Below are 13,979 nucleotides of genomic sequence, written 5' to 3' on the forward strand. Positions count from 1 at the left end.
TCCTTTTTTTTAGGGCTTTGCCGGATTCAACTGTGGCGACCTGGAAGGCTACAGCTGCGCCAAGCTCCACTGCCAAAATGGCGGCAACTGCGTGGAGTCACCAGTGGGCCAGCTCTACTGCCAGTGCCAACCGGGCTTCAGCGGCCCGCACTGCGAGAGCAAGCAGACGTGCCCGACGCCTTGCCAAAACGGCGGAACGTGCTTCAGCGACCCTTCCAACCCGTACCTGTACAGCTGCCGCTGCCCGACGCATTTCTCCGGGCGCTACTGCGAGAACCAAGTGTCGGTTCCGCGTAGCCCTTCCTGCCCGTATCTCCAGTGCGAGCACCAGGCGGGCGATAAAGTGTGCGACACGCAGTGCAACAACCACGAGTGTCAGTGGGACGGAGGCGACTGCTCGCTCAACTGGAAGCAGCCTTGGGTCAACTGCACCGCCAGCGTTCCTTGCTGGGACTATTTTAAAAACGGACGTTGCGACAAGGAGTGCGACAACCCCGGCTGCCTCTTCGATAGCTTCGAGTGCCAGGAACATCCGCCCAGCGCCTGCAAGTATGTCACCCATTCCACTGATTTGAGGAGAAAAAAAATATGCAAAAATTGAAAATTAAGTTATCTTTATTTTTAGACAAGGGAGCCATTTTTGAAAGAGGTGTTACTAACTAAATGAATAAATTAAATAAATAACAAATAAAATACAAATAAATAAATAAAAGAAAAAATAAACCAATAAATGTTTTGTTATTTACAAGGGGAATAAACAAATCCAAAATGGGCGCAAAGCCGCGTAGTAAAATCAAAACAAGATCTCAGTGTTTGATTTTCTTTTTTTTTTAGGTACGACAGATACTGTCCGGACCACTACGCTAACCTGGTGTGTGACTGGAGCTGCAACACGGAGGCCTGCGGCTGGGACGGCCTGGACTGCGCCAAAGACACTCCGGCCAAAGTCATCGAGGGTACCCTGGTCATCGTGGTCCGGCTTCAGCCTAAGGAGCTGATTGAGGACATGCGTGGCTTCTTGCGCTCCTTGGGAGCACTGCTACACACCAACCTGAAGGTGAAGCTGGATGAGAACAATGAGCCCATGGTGTACCCGTACTACGGGCCAGAGGAAGGCCACGGGCGCCTCTTACAAATGGGCAGAAGCAAGCGTGAGATGGAGAGAGAAGTTATCGGGTAAGGAGGAGAATCTTTGTTAAAAGTGATAAAGCCACACGTTTGTGTCTAATATCAAAACATCTTCAGTTCTGTGGTCCACCTCCAAATCGATAACCGGGAATGCGCTCAGAAGTCCGAAGACTGTTTCTCCAACACCAACGAAGCCGCTTCCTTCATCGCAGCGGCGCACATCAAGGCCGACCTGCCTTATCCTCTCGTGTCTGTGAACAGTAAGTCGATTTCCCGGCCGGGCTGGTAAACAAGATCCGACTCTCGATGCTCCTTTTTAGGTGACCTGACGGTTCAAAAGATGCCCACGTTCCCCATGTACGTGATCGGCGTGGCGGTCGTCGTCATTCTGCTCATTGTGGTGTTGGGCATGCTGGCGGCCAAGAGGAAAAATAAACACGGGTCGCTGTGGCTACCCGATGGCTTTTTGGCCCATAAGAACGACAAGAGGAAAGAACCTGTCGGTCAAGATGACTTTGACATGAAGTGAGTGCTTGAATGAGGAGCATTCCAAGACCTCCAAATAAAACACTTGTCTGCTCACATCAGAAATTTCAAGAGCCCGGACGGAGCCATGATGGATGGACGGCAGGGCCAGCGATGGATGGACGATGACGTTCCAGCCAAGATCCCAAGGGTGAGTCGATTAGGAGAACTCTCGGTTATTGCGACGTGTGCTCCAACTTCACGTCGCCTTTTGGTTAGAATGAAGACAAGCCCTTGCTCATGTCTTCCGACGGAGGCGTCGACCGGAGGGAGTGGACCCTGCAACATCGCAAGGCCGCCGATGTCATCCTAACTCCGCCGCAAGCCGATGTAGATACAAACTGTCTGGATGTTAACGTCAAGGGACCCGGTAAGAAGTCTTGAAGCCCGATAGTTTTTTGAATTTGTTCGTCCTGCCACTCTCATTGCTCTTCTTTCAGATGGCTTCACGCCGCTGATGTTGGCTTCGCTCCGCAACGGCGGCGGCCCCGACTGCTCGTTCCAGGGCGAGGAGGAAGAGGAGAGCGGAGGCGACGAACCGGGTCCGAGCGTCATATCCGACCTGATCGCGCAAGGTGCTTCGCTCATGGCCCAGACGGACCGCACGGGAGAAACGGCGCTGCATCTGGCCGCTCGTTACGCCAGGGCGGACGCCGCCAAGAGGCTGCTGGACGCCGGCGCTGATCCCAACGCCCACGACAACATGGGCAGAACTCCTCTGCACGCCGCCGTGGCGGCGGACGCGCAGGGCGTCTTCCAGGTCAGGCCGGCATCGAAGATATGGACGACACACGTGAGATTCCTCACCGATGACGTTTCTTTTTGCTTCCTTGTAGATTCTCATTCGCAATCGTGCCACGGATCTGGACTCCCGAATGAATGACGGCACCACTCCTCTAGTCCTGGCGGCCAGGTTGGCCGTGGAAGGCATGGTGGAGGAACTGATCCACTGCCACGCTGACATCAACGCTGTTGATGATCATGGTCAGTAATGCAAAAGGGAAAAAGCCTTGGAATGTACTTGAGATCATATGTAGGCACGCGATGGCATCAAAGCACTACTTTTACATCGCCTGAGCACAAACAGGACATAGGTGAGTTTTCAACATGTATGTCCTTTTTTATCTCTCCGTCAATTCAGGCAAGTCGGCTCTTCACTGGGGTGCGGCAGTGAACAACGTGGAGGCCACGCTTGTGCTCTTGAAGAACGGAGCCAACCGCGACATGCAGGACAATAAGGTTAGCCGTCGACTGAATGAAATTTGAAGTTTTCAATCATGTGACGAGGCAACCTGATGCCTTTTTTCTTTCAGGAGGAGACCCCTCTGTTCCTGGCCGCCAGAGAAGGCAGCTTCGAAGCCGCTCAAGTGCTCCTCGACCACTACTCAAATCGCGACATCACCGACCATCTCGACCGTCTCCCCAGAGACACGGCTCAAGAACGGATGCACCACGACATAGTGCGCCTGCTGGACCAGTACAATTTGGTTCACAGCCCCCACAACGGGCCCAATCACATCGGCGGAAACTCTTCAGTCATGTGCGGGGCCAACGGAGCCGCCTTCATCGGCATGCGTCCCGGCCCGCAGGGGAAAAAGAGCCGGAGGGGCGCCGGCAAGATGGGGGGTGTCGGAGGGGGGACCAAGGAGCCCAAAGACATGAAGGCCAAACGAAGAAAGAAGCCCACCGGAGGGGAGGGTCCGGGTGCTGGCGGCGCCGGTGGCGTCAACGGCGTGAAGGCACCTGGAGGACTTCCCGAAAGTTCCGTCACCATGTCGCCCGTCGACTCCCTGGAGTCGCCGCACTCGTACACGGGCGACGCATCCGGCGCGGCCACCACCACCGCCAACTCGCCGCCCCTCATGAGCAGCCCCGGAACCAGGCCCATGCTGCCCCCCGTCAGCCACATGCTGGGCCAGCAACAGCAGCAGCAGCAAGCCTGGGTGGGCATGAGCAAGCACGGCTACAGCGGCCACATGTTCGGCCTGCTGCCGCACCCCATGGGGGGAACCCACCGCGGTATGCCGCAGCACCACGGCCACGGGGGCCCCATGCTGACCCCCATGAATGTCACCATGAGTCGGGAGCAGCTGCCGCCCATCGTCACCTTCCAAATGATGCCGCCCGGCGGAGGCCAAGGCATGATGAAGCAGCCTCAGCAGGCCCACGTGCAGGTGACCCAAGCCCAGCCGCAGAACCCTCAACCGGGACCCGGCCACCTCCGCTGCAGCCAGGGCTTGGTGTACCAGATGCCCGAGCAGATGAGCATGGGGCTCCCCCACCCCATGCAGCACGCCGTCAGCCACGGAGGACCGCTGCCTTCCTATCCACCCATGCAGAGCCCGGTGGATAAGTACCCCACCCCGCCCTCCCAGCACGGCTTCACCCCCGCCAGCTCCGAGGGCACCACCCCCGGCCCCAGGCATCCTCCCAGCGAGCACCCCTATCTCACGCCCTCGCCCGAATCCCCGGACCCTTGGTCGTCGTCTTCGCCGCACTCCAACTCGGACTGGTCTGACGTCACCACCAGCCCCACCCCACTGGCCAACGGCCACCACGCCTTGCCCTCAGCCCGCCACACGCACATTCCAGAGCAGGCGCAGCTGCAGCCGCAGGCGCAGCCGCCGGCGCAGCAACAGGGGTCCCAGCAGCCGCCGGCTTTGGGGAGCCAGCAAGTGTTTGCGTAGGTTGGCCGGCCGGCGGGCGGCCAAGCAGCCAAAGACTGACTCTTGGGGGTTCTACGCGCTTCCGCGTAGTAACTTTCTTTGTTCCCATTATATGTACGTTATAGCCTTCTCTCTTTGCACTTAAGAAAACTTATGTATAGTTTCTAAAATGTCCCGAGCTAGAAATCAAATACAGTGGTGCCTTGACTAAGTGGTTTTTTTTTCTGTTACAAGCAAACTTGTGATCATTACACCCAAATCCAAAATGAGAACACACAGAGGTCCTGGAACAAATGAACTTGTACGGAACAGTATCTTTGTACATTACACCCCCCCAAAAAAAAAAAATGTTGTGCGTGACAGTGTCTCCATGTGTACCAAACAACTTCCCGCAAAATTCCATGGACTTTTTATTTGTTTTTTTACGATCACATGGTCATGGAGATGGGGAGCGGGGATGTTCTGCATCGATCCTTTGTGCCTCTTCTATTTATGCGTGTTCATGTTGAAACCACTCCCCTTTGGCCAAGCGTACGGGACTGGATTGCCTGTTTGTTATTCGTGACACCATCGCAAGCTTTTACTTGTGGGCAGTTACAAAAAAGGAAAATCATCGTTGGAAAGCTCCATTTTTTTTTTTCCTGGTGTTGAAATATACACGGACGCACAGCACATTCTGCTTGTAAAGTCTGAGATTTTACTTGGCAACGTTTTTTTTAACGGCTTTTTTTTATATGAATACTGTGCGCACTTGATTGTAAATGATTTTTTTTAACTGCCTCTTTTTCCATGTTTTCTTTCAAAACTATGTAACCTTCCTCTTTTTTTTTTGCTTAGTTACAATCATTGTCTGTGTCTGTTTTATGTCGTGATGCATAAATCACGTCTCGAGGTCAATCAAAGTATTTTGTCTTCAAAGTTCTTCTCTGGTAAGCCATTTGAGCGTTTATTCCGTATTCTTGGTAATCATCAGAAGGTCTTATACGCTTTTCTCACTAATAAGAATTAGCGTAGGAGTAAAATGACTACTAGGAATGTTTTTTTTTCCCACTGCAAGTACCACTTTTGGATTTATTCGTCATTTTTGCTGGTGTGCTGAATTGTCTTATTAGGCAAAAGTATATATAATAGGTTATGGAACTTGAGGTCAAGGATATGGAATAAATGTTCTCACGGCTTTCCGTACCCACTTGCAGTCGCGCATCTATACAAAGGTCGCAATTGCGATTTGCAATTGGCAATATTCTCAACCAAGTCGTGGTTTAAATTTCCACAAGAGACATTTGATATTTCTGCATATATAGCAGGTAAAAGCTATGTTTATAAAGTCTGTGTATATAGATGTTTCTTTTAATTGACCAGATGTAGTTGGGGCCAAGTTTGGTAAACTAGAACAAAAAGATCAGCCAATTTTCCTAATTAAAACCTGGATTATCAGCGTCATGTGTGTGTTCTTTTATTTTAGACAGGATTCTTTTTATTTTACTTCATTTATTCAATTTATTTGATAACATATCTGTCTGTCTATCTACGTGTTTGTCTAAATTTCTCCGTGTGTATATTTAAATAAATTCTGTCCAACTATTGTGTGCAAACCTGTATTGTGCAGTTTGCTAGCTGGCCAGTAGGTGGAAACCTATCGATTTAACAGCACCAATCAAACCTGGAACCTAACGAAGAAGACGTTTACACGGAAGTGATTTTTTTTTAATATTGTTGAGCGAACCGAAACGTCTGTTCCGCTTTTCCTGGTTTAGCGATGCTTGTCTAAATTCAAATGTTCTTTGAGGATGGTAAGTGCGTCATAATGTCTGAGTCGCCGCGAATGGCGGATGACCTGGGCCGGTTGACGGACGACAGGACGTGACTGAAAGAAAGAATTTTGACACTTTGTCAGAGCGGACAAGAAGTGAGCTGCAATTCCCTTGTTCGTAATTTTAAGACTCACTTACAGGTAAGAAAAGTGTTCCTCTATTCTTTTGTCAGAGTCAGAGGTTTCCTCCCAAAAATGGAAAAATGCAAGGGCGACTTTTGACATTCATTTTTAACATGTTGAAACGAAATCATCGGTGTCGGTAAATACTGTGTTAATAATTAATTACATCTCGCCGATGTTTATTTTAGCTAGGACAAAATGTTGTTGTTTTTTCTCAGGATGGTGCGTATATGTGATTGGTAGAAAACATGAGAATCTGATTCTCCCCCAACACACATACACACACTCATAACTTATTAAAAGTGAGTGTGAGGATAAATAAAAAAGATCACAACTTCTTCATCGTTGTCCTCTTCTCTCCTGTCAGGCAGCCATGGCTTCATCGCGGCTCAAGTACCTCTCTCTGGGCGTGCTGGTGTTCCAGACCACATCCTTGGTGCTCATCATGCGCTACTCCCGAACCTTGCAGGCGGAGGGTCCGCGGTACCTGGCCTCTTCGGCCGTAGTGGTGGCCGAGGTCATGAAGATCGTCATCTGTCTGATGCTCGTCTTCAAAGACCACAGTGAGTGAAAGGACCCGTTATCTGCTGCCCTTCACCAACCCAACGATTAGGGATGACTCAAATGGAAACCGAAAATGAGGAAACCAAAAAAGTTCAAAATAAATCCAAATGAGCAATGGATTGAAAAGCCATCTCTCCTCAGGTTACAGCGTGCGAGCGTTCAACAGCGTCCTCCGGCAGGAGATCGTCTACAAGCCCATGGAAACCCTGAAGCTGGCCATCCCCTCGGGCATCTACACCCTGCAGAACAACCTGCTCTACGTCGCCCTCTCCAACTTGGATGCCGCCACCTACCAGGTACGTGGACAAAGATGTACTTTTGTCGTCGACGCTCACTCCCGCCTGTCCTCCAGCTCACGTACCAGTTGAAGATCCTCACCACGGCTTTGTTCTCCGTGCTCATGCTGAGACGCCGGCTGGGCATCTACCAGTGGCTCTCCTTGCTCATCCTCATGACCGGAGTGGCTCTCGTACAGGTCGGTAGCCAACACAGCGGCCAGGTTCACAACTGAATCATCTCAGCGGCAGCTTACACGTTTGTCTCTCGTCCGCAGTGGCCGTCTGAATCCTCGGTGGTGGCGGAGAAGGCGTCAACTTCCACAGGCTCCCAGTTTGTGGGCGTCATGGCCGTCTTGGTGGCGTGCTGCTCCAGCGGCTTCGCCGGCGTCTACTTTGAGAAGATCCTGAAGGAGAGCAAACAGAGCGTCTGGATCCGCAACATCCAGCTCGGTCAGTGGGGAACTTTGTTTTGGTTTCGAGGTGCAGTTGTTGTTTTTGTCCACTTGGGGGTCATATTATGACATTTTCCACATGTCAGGGATGTTCTGCCTGGTGTTCAGCTTTGTGGGGATGCTGAGCTTCGATGGCGACAAAGTGATGGAGTTGGGGATGTTCCAGGGGTACAACGCCGTCACCTGCACCGTGGTCACGCTGCAGGTCGGTTTCCCCGGCTTCCGACCGCTTCCGTCTCGCCTCCGTGCAACTGTGAACGTGTGTGCCACCCCCCCCAGGCGCTGGGCGGTCTGGTCATCGCGGCGGTCATCAAGTACGCCGACAACATCCTCAAAGGCTTCGCCACGTCGCTCTCCATCATCGTCTCCACGCTCATTTCCTACTTTTGGCTCCAGGACTTTGATCCCACCAGGTACGAGCAGTAGTTTTCAATAAAGTGTCGGGCAGTGACTGAGTTGAATCTTAAAAAGCAAATCAATTCTCTTCTCTTGTCGGCAGCATCTTCTTCCTGGGAGCCGCCCTTGTTATTGGTGCCACATTCCTCTACGGCTACGAAGGCAAGAAGCCGGCCAACCCCAGCAGGGCGTGAGACGGGCGTGGGCCCAGCACCATCAAAGGAGGTCAGTTCCTATACACAAGAGGAACAAGTAAAAAAAAAAAAAATAGGTCAAGCACAATTGCTGGCGACACCTACAGCGGGAAACGTTCTTGCGTAATCACGCCATCTGTAGCAATAATGTCATCACGTGTTACTGAAGAACGGCTGCTGGCTAAGGATTCCAGTTACGTCGTAGGTAATCCTGTTTTCCTACAATTTGGTTCTCAAATGAAATGTCCTCCCCGCCAAACCGTAAAATACAGGATAACCTCGACAAGTCAACTTTCCAAAACTTGCCCATCTAGGCTGCCGTCTGCGGCGCCAATGTCAAGAATGGGCGTTCAAGCGGCCATTTTGCTTTGTTGCCAGGCAACCCATTTTGAGCGTCTTTGCTCAACATGGCTACCGAGTCGCTTGAGAAACACTTGAGGGTGACTACCCGACCGACGCCGTTACTAAGAAATGAAGTCGGTTACAGTGGATGTAAATAATGACTGACGCCTTTGAAACGATTAAATCAATTCAGAAGATTCATTTCAATGAGTGATTCCGTTAGATCGTGTAATTTATTGTTAATGTCGGGGTGAAAATGTGGTCCTCCCCTTTTTTTTTTTTTTTAATGCTGATCAGAGATTGATGAGGTTTTATTTTGAAAAGCTTCATTTGATTGTAGTATTTGAGTGATGATTATTTTTATTAAGATCATCTTTTCAGGATGCTCGCGCTGCTTTTCCTGATAATCTTTCATACGCTGCAACTTAACCCAGTGCATTAAAGAAAAAAACATGTTTGCCATGTAAAAGTCGTGATCAGCCACGTTGCATTTAATTTCTTTATCTACCTCATCCATTCCGTCTTCACATCAAACGTCGATATCAAATGCATAAGTTGACCAGCGCGATTCATGTGAAAGTATGTTTTCATCGTTTTGGGAGTCTGCCTGGAGTTTCAATTGAATTTGTTTTCTCATTTCAATCATATTGTGAGCCTCATAGTATATTTGCTCAAGTCATTTTAAAATGACTGCGACAATAAAAATAAAAGGCCAATGAGTTTGCTAAAAGTTGTTTCTTTTTTTAATGTCCATATAAGGTTGAATCGAAGCATTTGTTTATCAACAAGAATGAATCGATTGTTAAATATTTTTGCTATTTGTTTTAATGAGTTCCAAAACACTGCATGCTAATGCCGGACAATCATAGAGGAGAGGTTTGATGTCCTTCAACACATTGTAATGCTACCATCCAGTCACTTTAATTTGAAAGAAATGAAAATGTCGACACCGGCCGGGTCCTTGGAGCGACGTTTGAGGCAATCTTGTGTAACTAAGCAGCAATCTGACTCCATTGTAGAAAAGACACAAGCCTCCACACATTGAAAAGCACTTATCAAAACTTTGCGTGATTGACGCATTTGTGCTCTCCACGAGTAGCTTTAAGGCTTACGTATGATAAGCTTGATTAGTCTTGGCCCGAAACGGGCTTTCTGTACAGAACTCTACTTGGGCGGTATGACGATAAGCGGAGGTCCCCTGATGGGCCTCCACATGAGCACTTGTGCATCGTTGGCGTTGGGCCTCCCCATGGCGTTGGCCGGGATGGGCTCCACGCGGGTCAGCACCCGCGGCTGCTCCTGGTGGACCCTGCCCACCAGCCGCGCCCTGGAGCCCAGAGGCCGGGTCGGGTCCACGGCGATGTCCACCCTCATGCGCCACTTGATGGCGCGGAGCAGGATTTTCTCCTTGGAGGTGGCGTTGAGCGCCACCAGCCAGGTGGTGAAGCTCTGGTCACGCTTGATGTCGGTCAACGCGGGCTGGTCCGATCGGCTCACCGGCACGGCCCAGGTGACGCTGGGGTAGAAGTTGTCATTCATGCTGACGGTGAAGCGTGACGGCTTGGAGGTGGGGCCCACGATGGTGACCGTCTCCGTGGTGTTGCCGTACCACGGGTAGCTAACACCGTCCGAGTCGCTGATGGCCCGGACCAGGCCTTGGCGCAGCTCGGGCAGTTCCCAACTTGACCTGCGGGGGGCGACAGAGTGACTGCGATCATGCCTGTTACACATAAAGGGGAGCACTTTTGTCGGATTAAGATTTAAAAGTTGCTAGGCCGAATTTGCAAGTGTATTCATTTAATTAGAGAAGGGAAAATGTTTTTGAAGTTGTTTGCTATAATGAGCTATAGGTGGAAAAAAGTTGACTTAACTGTAATAAACTCTAAAAGTAAAAAAAAAAGGGGTGAAAAGAAGAGATAAAAATGCAAAAAATGTAAATGAATGAAAATGCATCAAGAGGAACATTTGTGCACGCAGCAGGTGAGACTCCCGCACACCCACACATTGTGTTCTTGTGACTTTGGCACACAGTCGTGGGGAGAGAGAGAAAAAAAAATGCAATATGAATCGTTTTTCCATATTCCAATGCAATTAAGCTTCGTTGAAGACTCTAAATTGTGGTTTTAAGTGAGAATGTGAGTGCAAATGCTTGATTTTTGTTTACGTGTCCTGTGATTGGCCGGGAAATAGGAAGTGCCATGCTAGCATCTCTATTAGTTGCATCAATCCACTGAATTATTTATTGTGTTGACGTGTCTGGGCCACCCCGGTTGGCGTCCCTTTAATTGATCAATTATGTTTAGTAAGAGTTTACAGTAAATTGAGCCAGAAATTATGGGGAGATTGTTAATGAAAATATATTACTGACTTTTAATCGCTGTTTCTTCACAGTATCTTGCGGCTGGAAAAAAAATAACATGGAAAATGTGTGACGTGAAAAACAACAAACTAATCCAAATACAATGATATGAAATAATAAAACATGTTTGAAAAAAAAGTAAAAATTAGGAAAAGAAAGTTGAAAATTGACCAATAAAAATAATTGTAAAAAATACAATAAATTAGAAATACACAAATATTACTTTTAAATCAAATTACATTGATCAAATCTAGGAAAAACAAATTACAAGACAATATGTATGAAAGTAAGAGAACGAACAGGAAAGATAGAAGAACAAATTAGACCCACGCCGACCCCGGAACTCTGTCATAAACCTTGGACCCCCTCCATCCCACTCACATGCCGACGTCTCCGTAGGTGTTGTAGAACTCCATGTGGGTGCACGCCTGGATCCAGCCCACCACCCAGGTCTCGTTGCGCGGGATGGGTGGCATGACAACCCGGGCCGACGCTTTAAAATAGGGTGTTTTGTAGCGCAGCACGATGGCCGAGTCCTCCTCCACGGCCGTGGGGCGGTGGTCGATGGTGGCCGCCAGCTCGCACACAACCACGTTCTCCCTGCGGACGCGCGACTTGTTGCAGGCGATGCTCTGGACGCAGCCCATGACGACCGGCCACCGCCGCCGGGACCACCGCCACCCGATGCGGGCAGCGTTCACCGCCTGGAGTGCCTCTCAGGGGGTCGACGCTTTTGCTCCCCTCCTGCCCGGAGCTTCCCCACCCTTCGCCCGGGCGGGCATGTCACGGAATGCCGCAGGTCGAGCGTCAGGCATCGGATGCTGCGGCTGCTCGTTCGTAGCCGGTGCCGACCGAACCCCGGCCGAGGATGTCGGTCAGTCCACCGGCATCCCGCGTGTCGCTGTTCACCCCGTTGTGGTGCTGAACTGAACGTGACGCGATACGCAGACGTGACCGACACACCTCCCCTCCACGTCGTTTGATGATCTTTTATTTTGAAGATCAATCCAACTAACATTGGCATGACTTCATTTCTACGAGGAAACGCGCTCATGCCACCAAGTCTTTTGTCTGAAACGGAAAAAAAACAGCGTTGATATTGAGAGTAATCATCTCCTTAACTCAAATGTAAATATAAGCATTTTTGAAGTGTATGGTTAAGGATTGTCAAATAGGTTCAGATTCTCTTTTATTCTGAAGGCCAGTTAAAGTAAATCGGGCATGACGTCACTTCCATGCGGAAATAAGTCTCGCCTTAACCAAATGACTTGACTCAAAACGAAACAACGTGATTGTCAGCGTTCATATTGTTGTATCAATATTATAAGCCCAAAATATTATTTCTGAGTTGGTGAAAATGGTAAGTACTTCGTACATGTTATCTAATTTTTTTAAATGAGTTGATCCGCTATTTTGCCATCTTTTAATAAAAGATGTGATGTGTATATGCACATATTTGTGTTAAACAAAACTATGAACGTTCACTTGTAATGGACAGAAAAACACATATGTAAAATACAGACACCTGGAAACTTTTTATGTGCAGTAATGAAATATTTGTACCTTTTACCTTCCACCAGTGGCCAGAAGAACTTAAGGTTGAAGTGACTGTTTTCTTGCAGGTTTCCACTGATTTCAAAGGTTTGATCCAAAGGTTTTACCAGCTGCAGGCAGAGCGTCTGGAGACCTACCGACTCTTTGAGGAGTACGTTTGTGTGTACTGCTGCTCATTCTCATGTCGAGGTGCAAGGTGGAGAGCATTAGGAACTGTTCCAAATAGCAGTTGAGATCTACAGGTCATAGGTTATATACATTTATAAGTAATGTCAATTATTCCCACAAAAGCCTGGCATTCGAGCAGGGGTGTGTAGACTTTTATATGCACTCTATAGTCAACAAATCCTCATTTTCAACCCACTGAAATGAAACTAAATCATTTCACGCATTTGCAGAGGACACGAGGCCTACCTGAGGACGGGGCCCCACTATGACTTTGAGCATTACAAGCAGCTGGTGCACCAGATCACGCTGGCCTTCAACGGCATCTCCAAGGAGGTCCTGGACATCAAGGACAAGTTCCAACTCCACTTGAACCGGACCGACCTCTCGGATCACATCGATACGTTGCAGTGCAAAGAGAAGCACAAGCTCCAACTGGTAAGTCTGTTTGACAAGGTTTTACAAAAGAAAAAAACATATTCTTTATCAAAATAAAAAAAACAAGTAACATCAACTATTGAATAATGGGATGCATGTTTTACATAAGGCGTCCTCACTAATGGTACACTGTCGCCCCCTAGTGGTAGTCAAAAGAATCACATTGCTTATAGTTTGGTTGCATGTTAGCCAAATAGCAAAATTGTTAGTCATGTTTAACTTGCTGTTAAAATACAAACTTGAGTTTCATTGTGATGTTTTTCAGACAGCTCAGCTGCAGCTGGCCCGGCAGCAGGCTCAGGACCACCCGGAAGACCAGGACGCTTGTCAGGAGAAAATCCAGCAGCTGAAACACGAGTAAGCGCCATTTCTGTTGCCACGGTTACGAGGTGGCCCTCTGACCACACGGGTCCGGTGTGATGTTCTTGTGTGCTTGGAATGTTCAGGATCATCAAGACCCAAGAGGCGCTCAGCGAGATCATGCAGGACTTCAAGTATGACTCGGAGGAGAGCGATTGACCGTCGGTCCGATCCCCTTCAGTCAGATCTGTAAATATTTTCAGGGGGATATCATTGTAATTTACATGTTGATATTATGCTATAGGATCTAAAAAATTCAACAATTTATACTTGCGAGTATTGTTTCATTATCTGTTTACATTTGTTGCCCCATGTTTAAATATGTGTTGCTTCAGAGTGATGACTCCACACCGATGCTAGTTTTTTTTTTTTTGCATTTTCAACTTTGTTAGCATGAAGCTAAATGGACGTTAACTAAGGCACAGCTGTGTTTGTTGTAAATATACATATTTTTGTAATATATTTTGTTAGACAGTAAACTTCAACTTGGGGGTGGAGTTAAACAGCTCCGTTTGGTTTTTATTTCTTTTTTAAGAGTTGTCATCTGCTCAACTGCTCCTTGTTGTTTGATGCATTTTATTCATAAAGTACCTTTTACGCAAAAGAAAAACTTTTTTTCTTC

At 48.5% G+C, this 13,979-nt stretch overlaps 4 protein-coding genes across 6 annotated transcripts in view; 3 read left to right on the plus strand and 1 right to left on the minus strand.

Moving 5' to 3' along the window:
• Positions 1–5,762, plus strand: part of notch2 (notch receptor 2) — a 25,246-nt gene extending 19,484 nt beyond the window's left edge. The window contains exons 26-35 of the mRNA XM_061297067.1: positions 14–549; positions 835–1,176; positions 1,246–1,388; positions 1,449–1,653; positions 1,717–1,804; positions 1,873–2,023; positions 2,094–2,413; positions 2,490–2,637; positions 2,795–2,892; positions 2,967–5,762. Of these exons, the coding sequence (XP_061153051.1) occupies positions 14–549; positions 835–1,176; positions 1,246–1,388; positions 1,449–1,653; positions 1,717–1,804; positions 1,873–2,023; positions 2,094–2,413; positions 2,490–2,637; positions 2,795–2,892; positions 2,967–4,340 (3,405 nt within the window). The 3' untranslated portion in view covers positions 4,341–5,762. The remainder of the gene's footprint in view (positions 1–13; positions 550–834; positions 1,177–1,245; positions 1,389–1,448; positions 1,654–1,716; positions 1,805–1,872; positions 2,024–2,093; positions 2,414–2,489; positions 2,638–2,794; positions 2,893–2,966) is intronic.
• Positions 5,763–6,002: 240 nt separating this feature from the next.
• slc35a3a (solute carrier family 35 member A3a) lies at positions 6,003–9,211 on the plus strand. Of its 3 annotated transcripts, none has more exons than XM_061297144.1 (8): positions 6,003–6,273; positions 6,623–6,818; positions 6,961–7,115; positions 7,172–7,294; positions 7,373–7,547; positions 7,636–7,754; positions 7,829–7,962; positions 8,049–9,211. In XM_061297144.1, exons 2-8 carry the CDS (start codon positions 6,629–6,631, stop codon positions 8,137–8,139), a joined length of 987 nt encoding a protein of 328 aa, XP_061153128.1. In that variant the 5' UTR covers positions 6,003–6,273; positions 6,623–6,628; the 3' UTR covers positions 8,140–9,211. The 3 variants fall into 3 exon arrangements, 2 of the variants coding, with proteins under 2 accessions (XP_061153128.1, XP_061153129.1); XM_061297145.1 differs by having other exon boundaries at positions 6,627–6,818; XR_009717858.1 differs by lacking the exon at positions 8,049–9,211 and having other exon boundaries at positions 7,658–7,754.
• fam78bb (family with sequence similarity 78 member Bb) lies at positions 9,208–12,795 on the minus strand. Its single transcript, XM_061297165.1, has 3 exons — positions 12,404–12,795; positions 11,222–11,911; positions 9,208–10,168 (listed from the first exon to the last, which is right to left on the minus strand). The coding sequence occupies exons 2-3, from the start codon at positions 11,485–11,487 to the stop codon at positions 9,646–9,648; spliced, it is 789 nt and encodes a 262-aa protein (XP_061153149.1). The 5' UTR covers positions 11,488–11,911; positions 12,404–12,795; the 3' UTR covers positions 9,208–9,645.
• Positions 12,063–13,862, plus strand: rex1bd (required for excision 1-B domain containing). Its single transcript, XM_061297159.1, has 5 exons — positions 12,063–12,200; positions 12,463–12,545; positions 12,793–12,997; positions 13,263–13,354; positions 13,444–13,862. The coding sequence occupies exons 1-5, from the start codon at positions 12,198–12,200 to the stop codon at positions 13,514–13,516; spliced, it is 456 nt and encodes a 151-aa protein (XP_061153143.1). The 5' UTR covers positions 12,063–12,197; the 3' UTR covers positions 13,517–13,862.
• Positions 13,863–13,979: the final 117 nt, after the last annotated feature.

The sequence above is a fragment of the Syngnathus typhle genome, linkage group LG14, assembly GCF_033458585.1.
Source record: "Syngnathus typhle isolate RoL2023-S1 ecotype Sweden linkage group LG14, RoL_Styp_1.0, whole genome shotgun sequence".
Taxonomy (NCBI): domain Eukaryota; kingdom Metazoa; phylum Chordata; class Actinopteri; order Syngnathiformes; family Syngnathidae; genus Syngnathus; species Syngnathus typhle.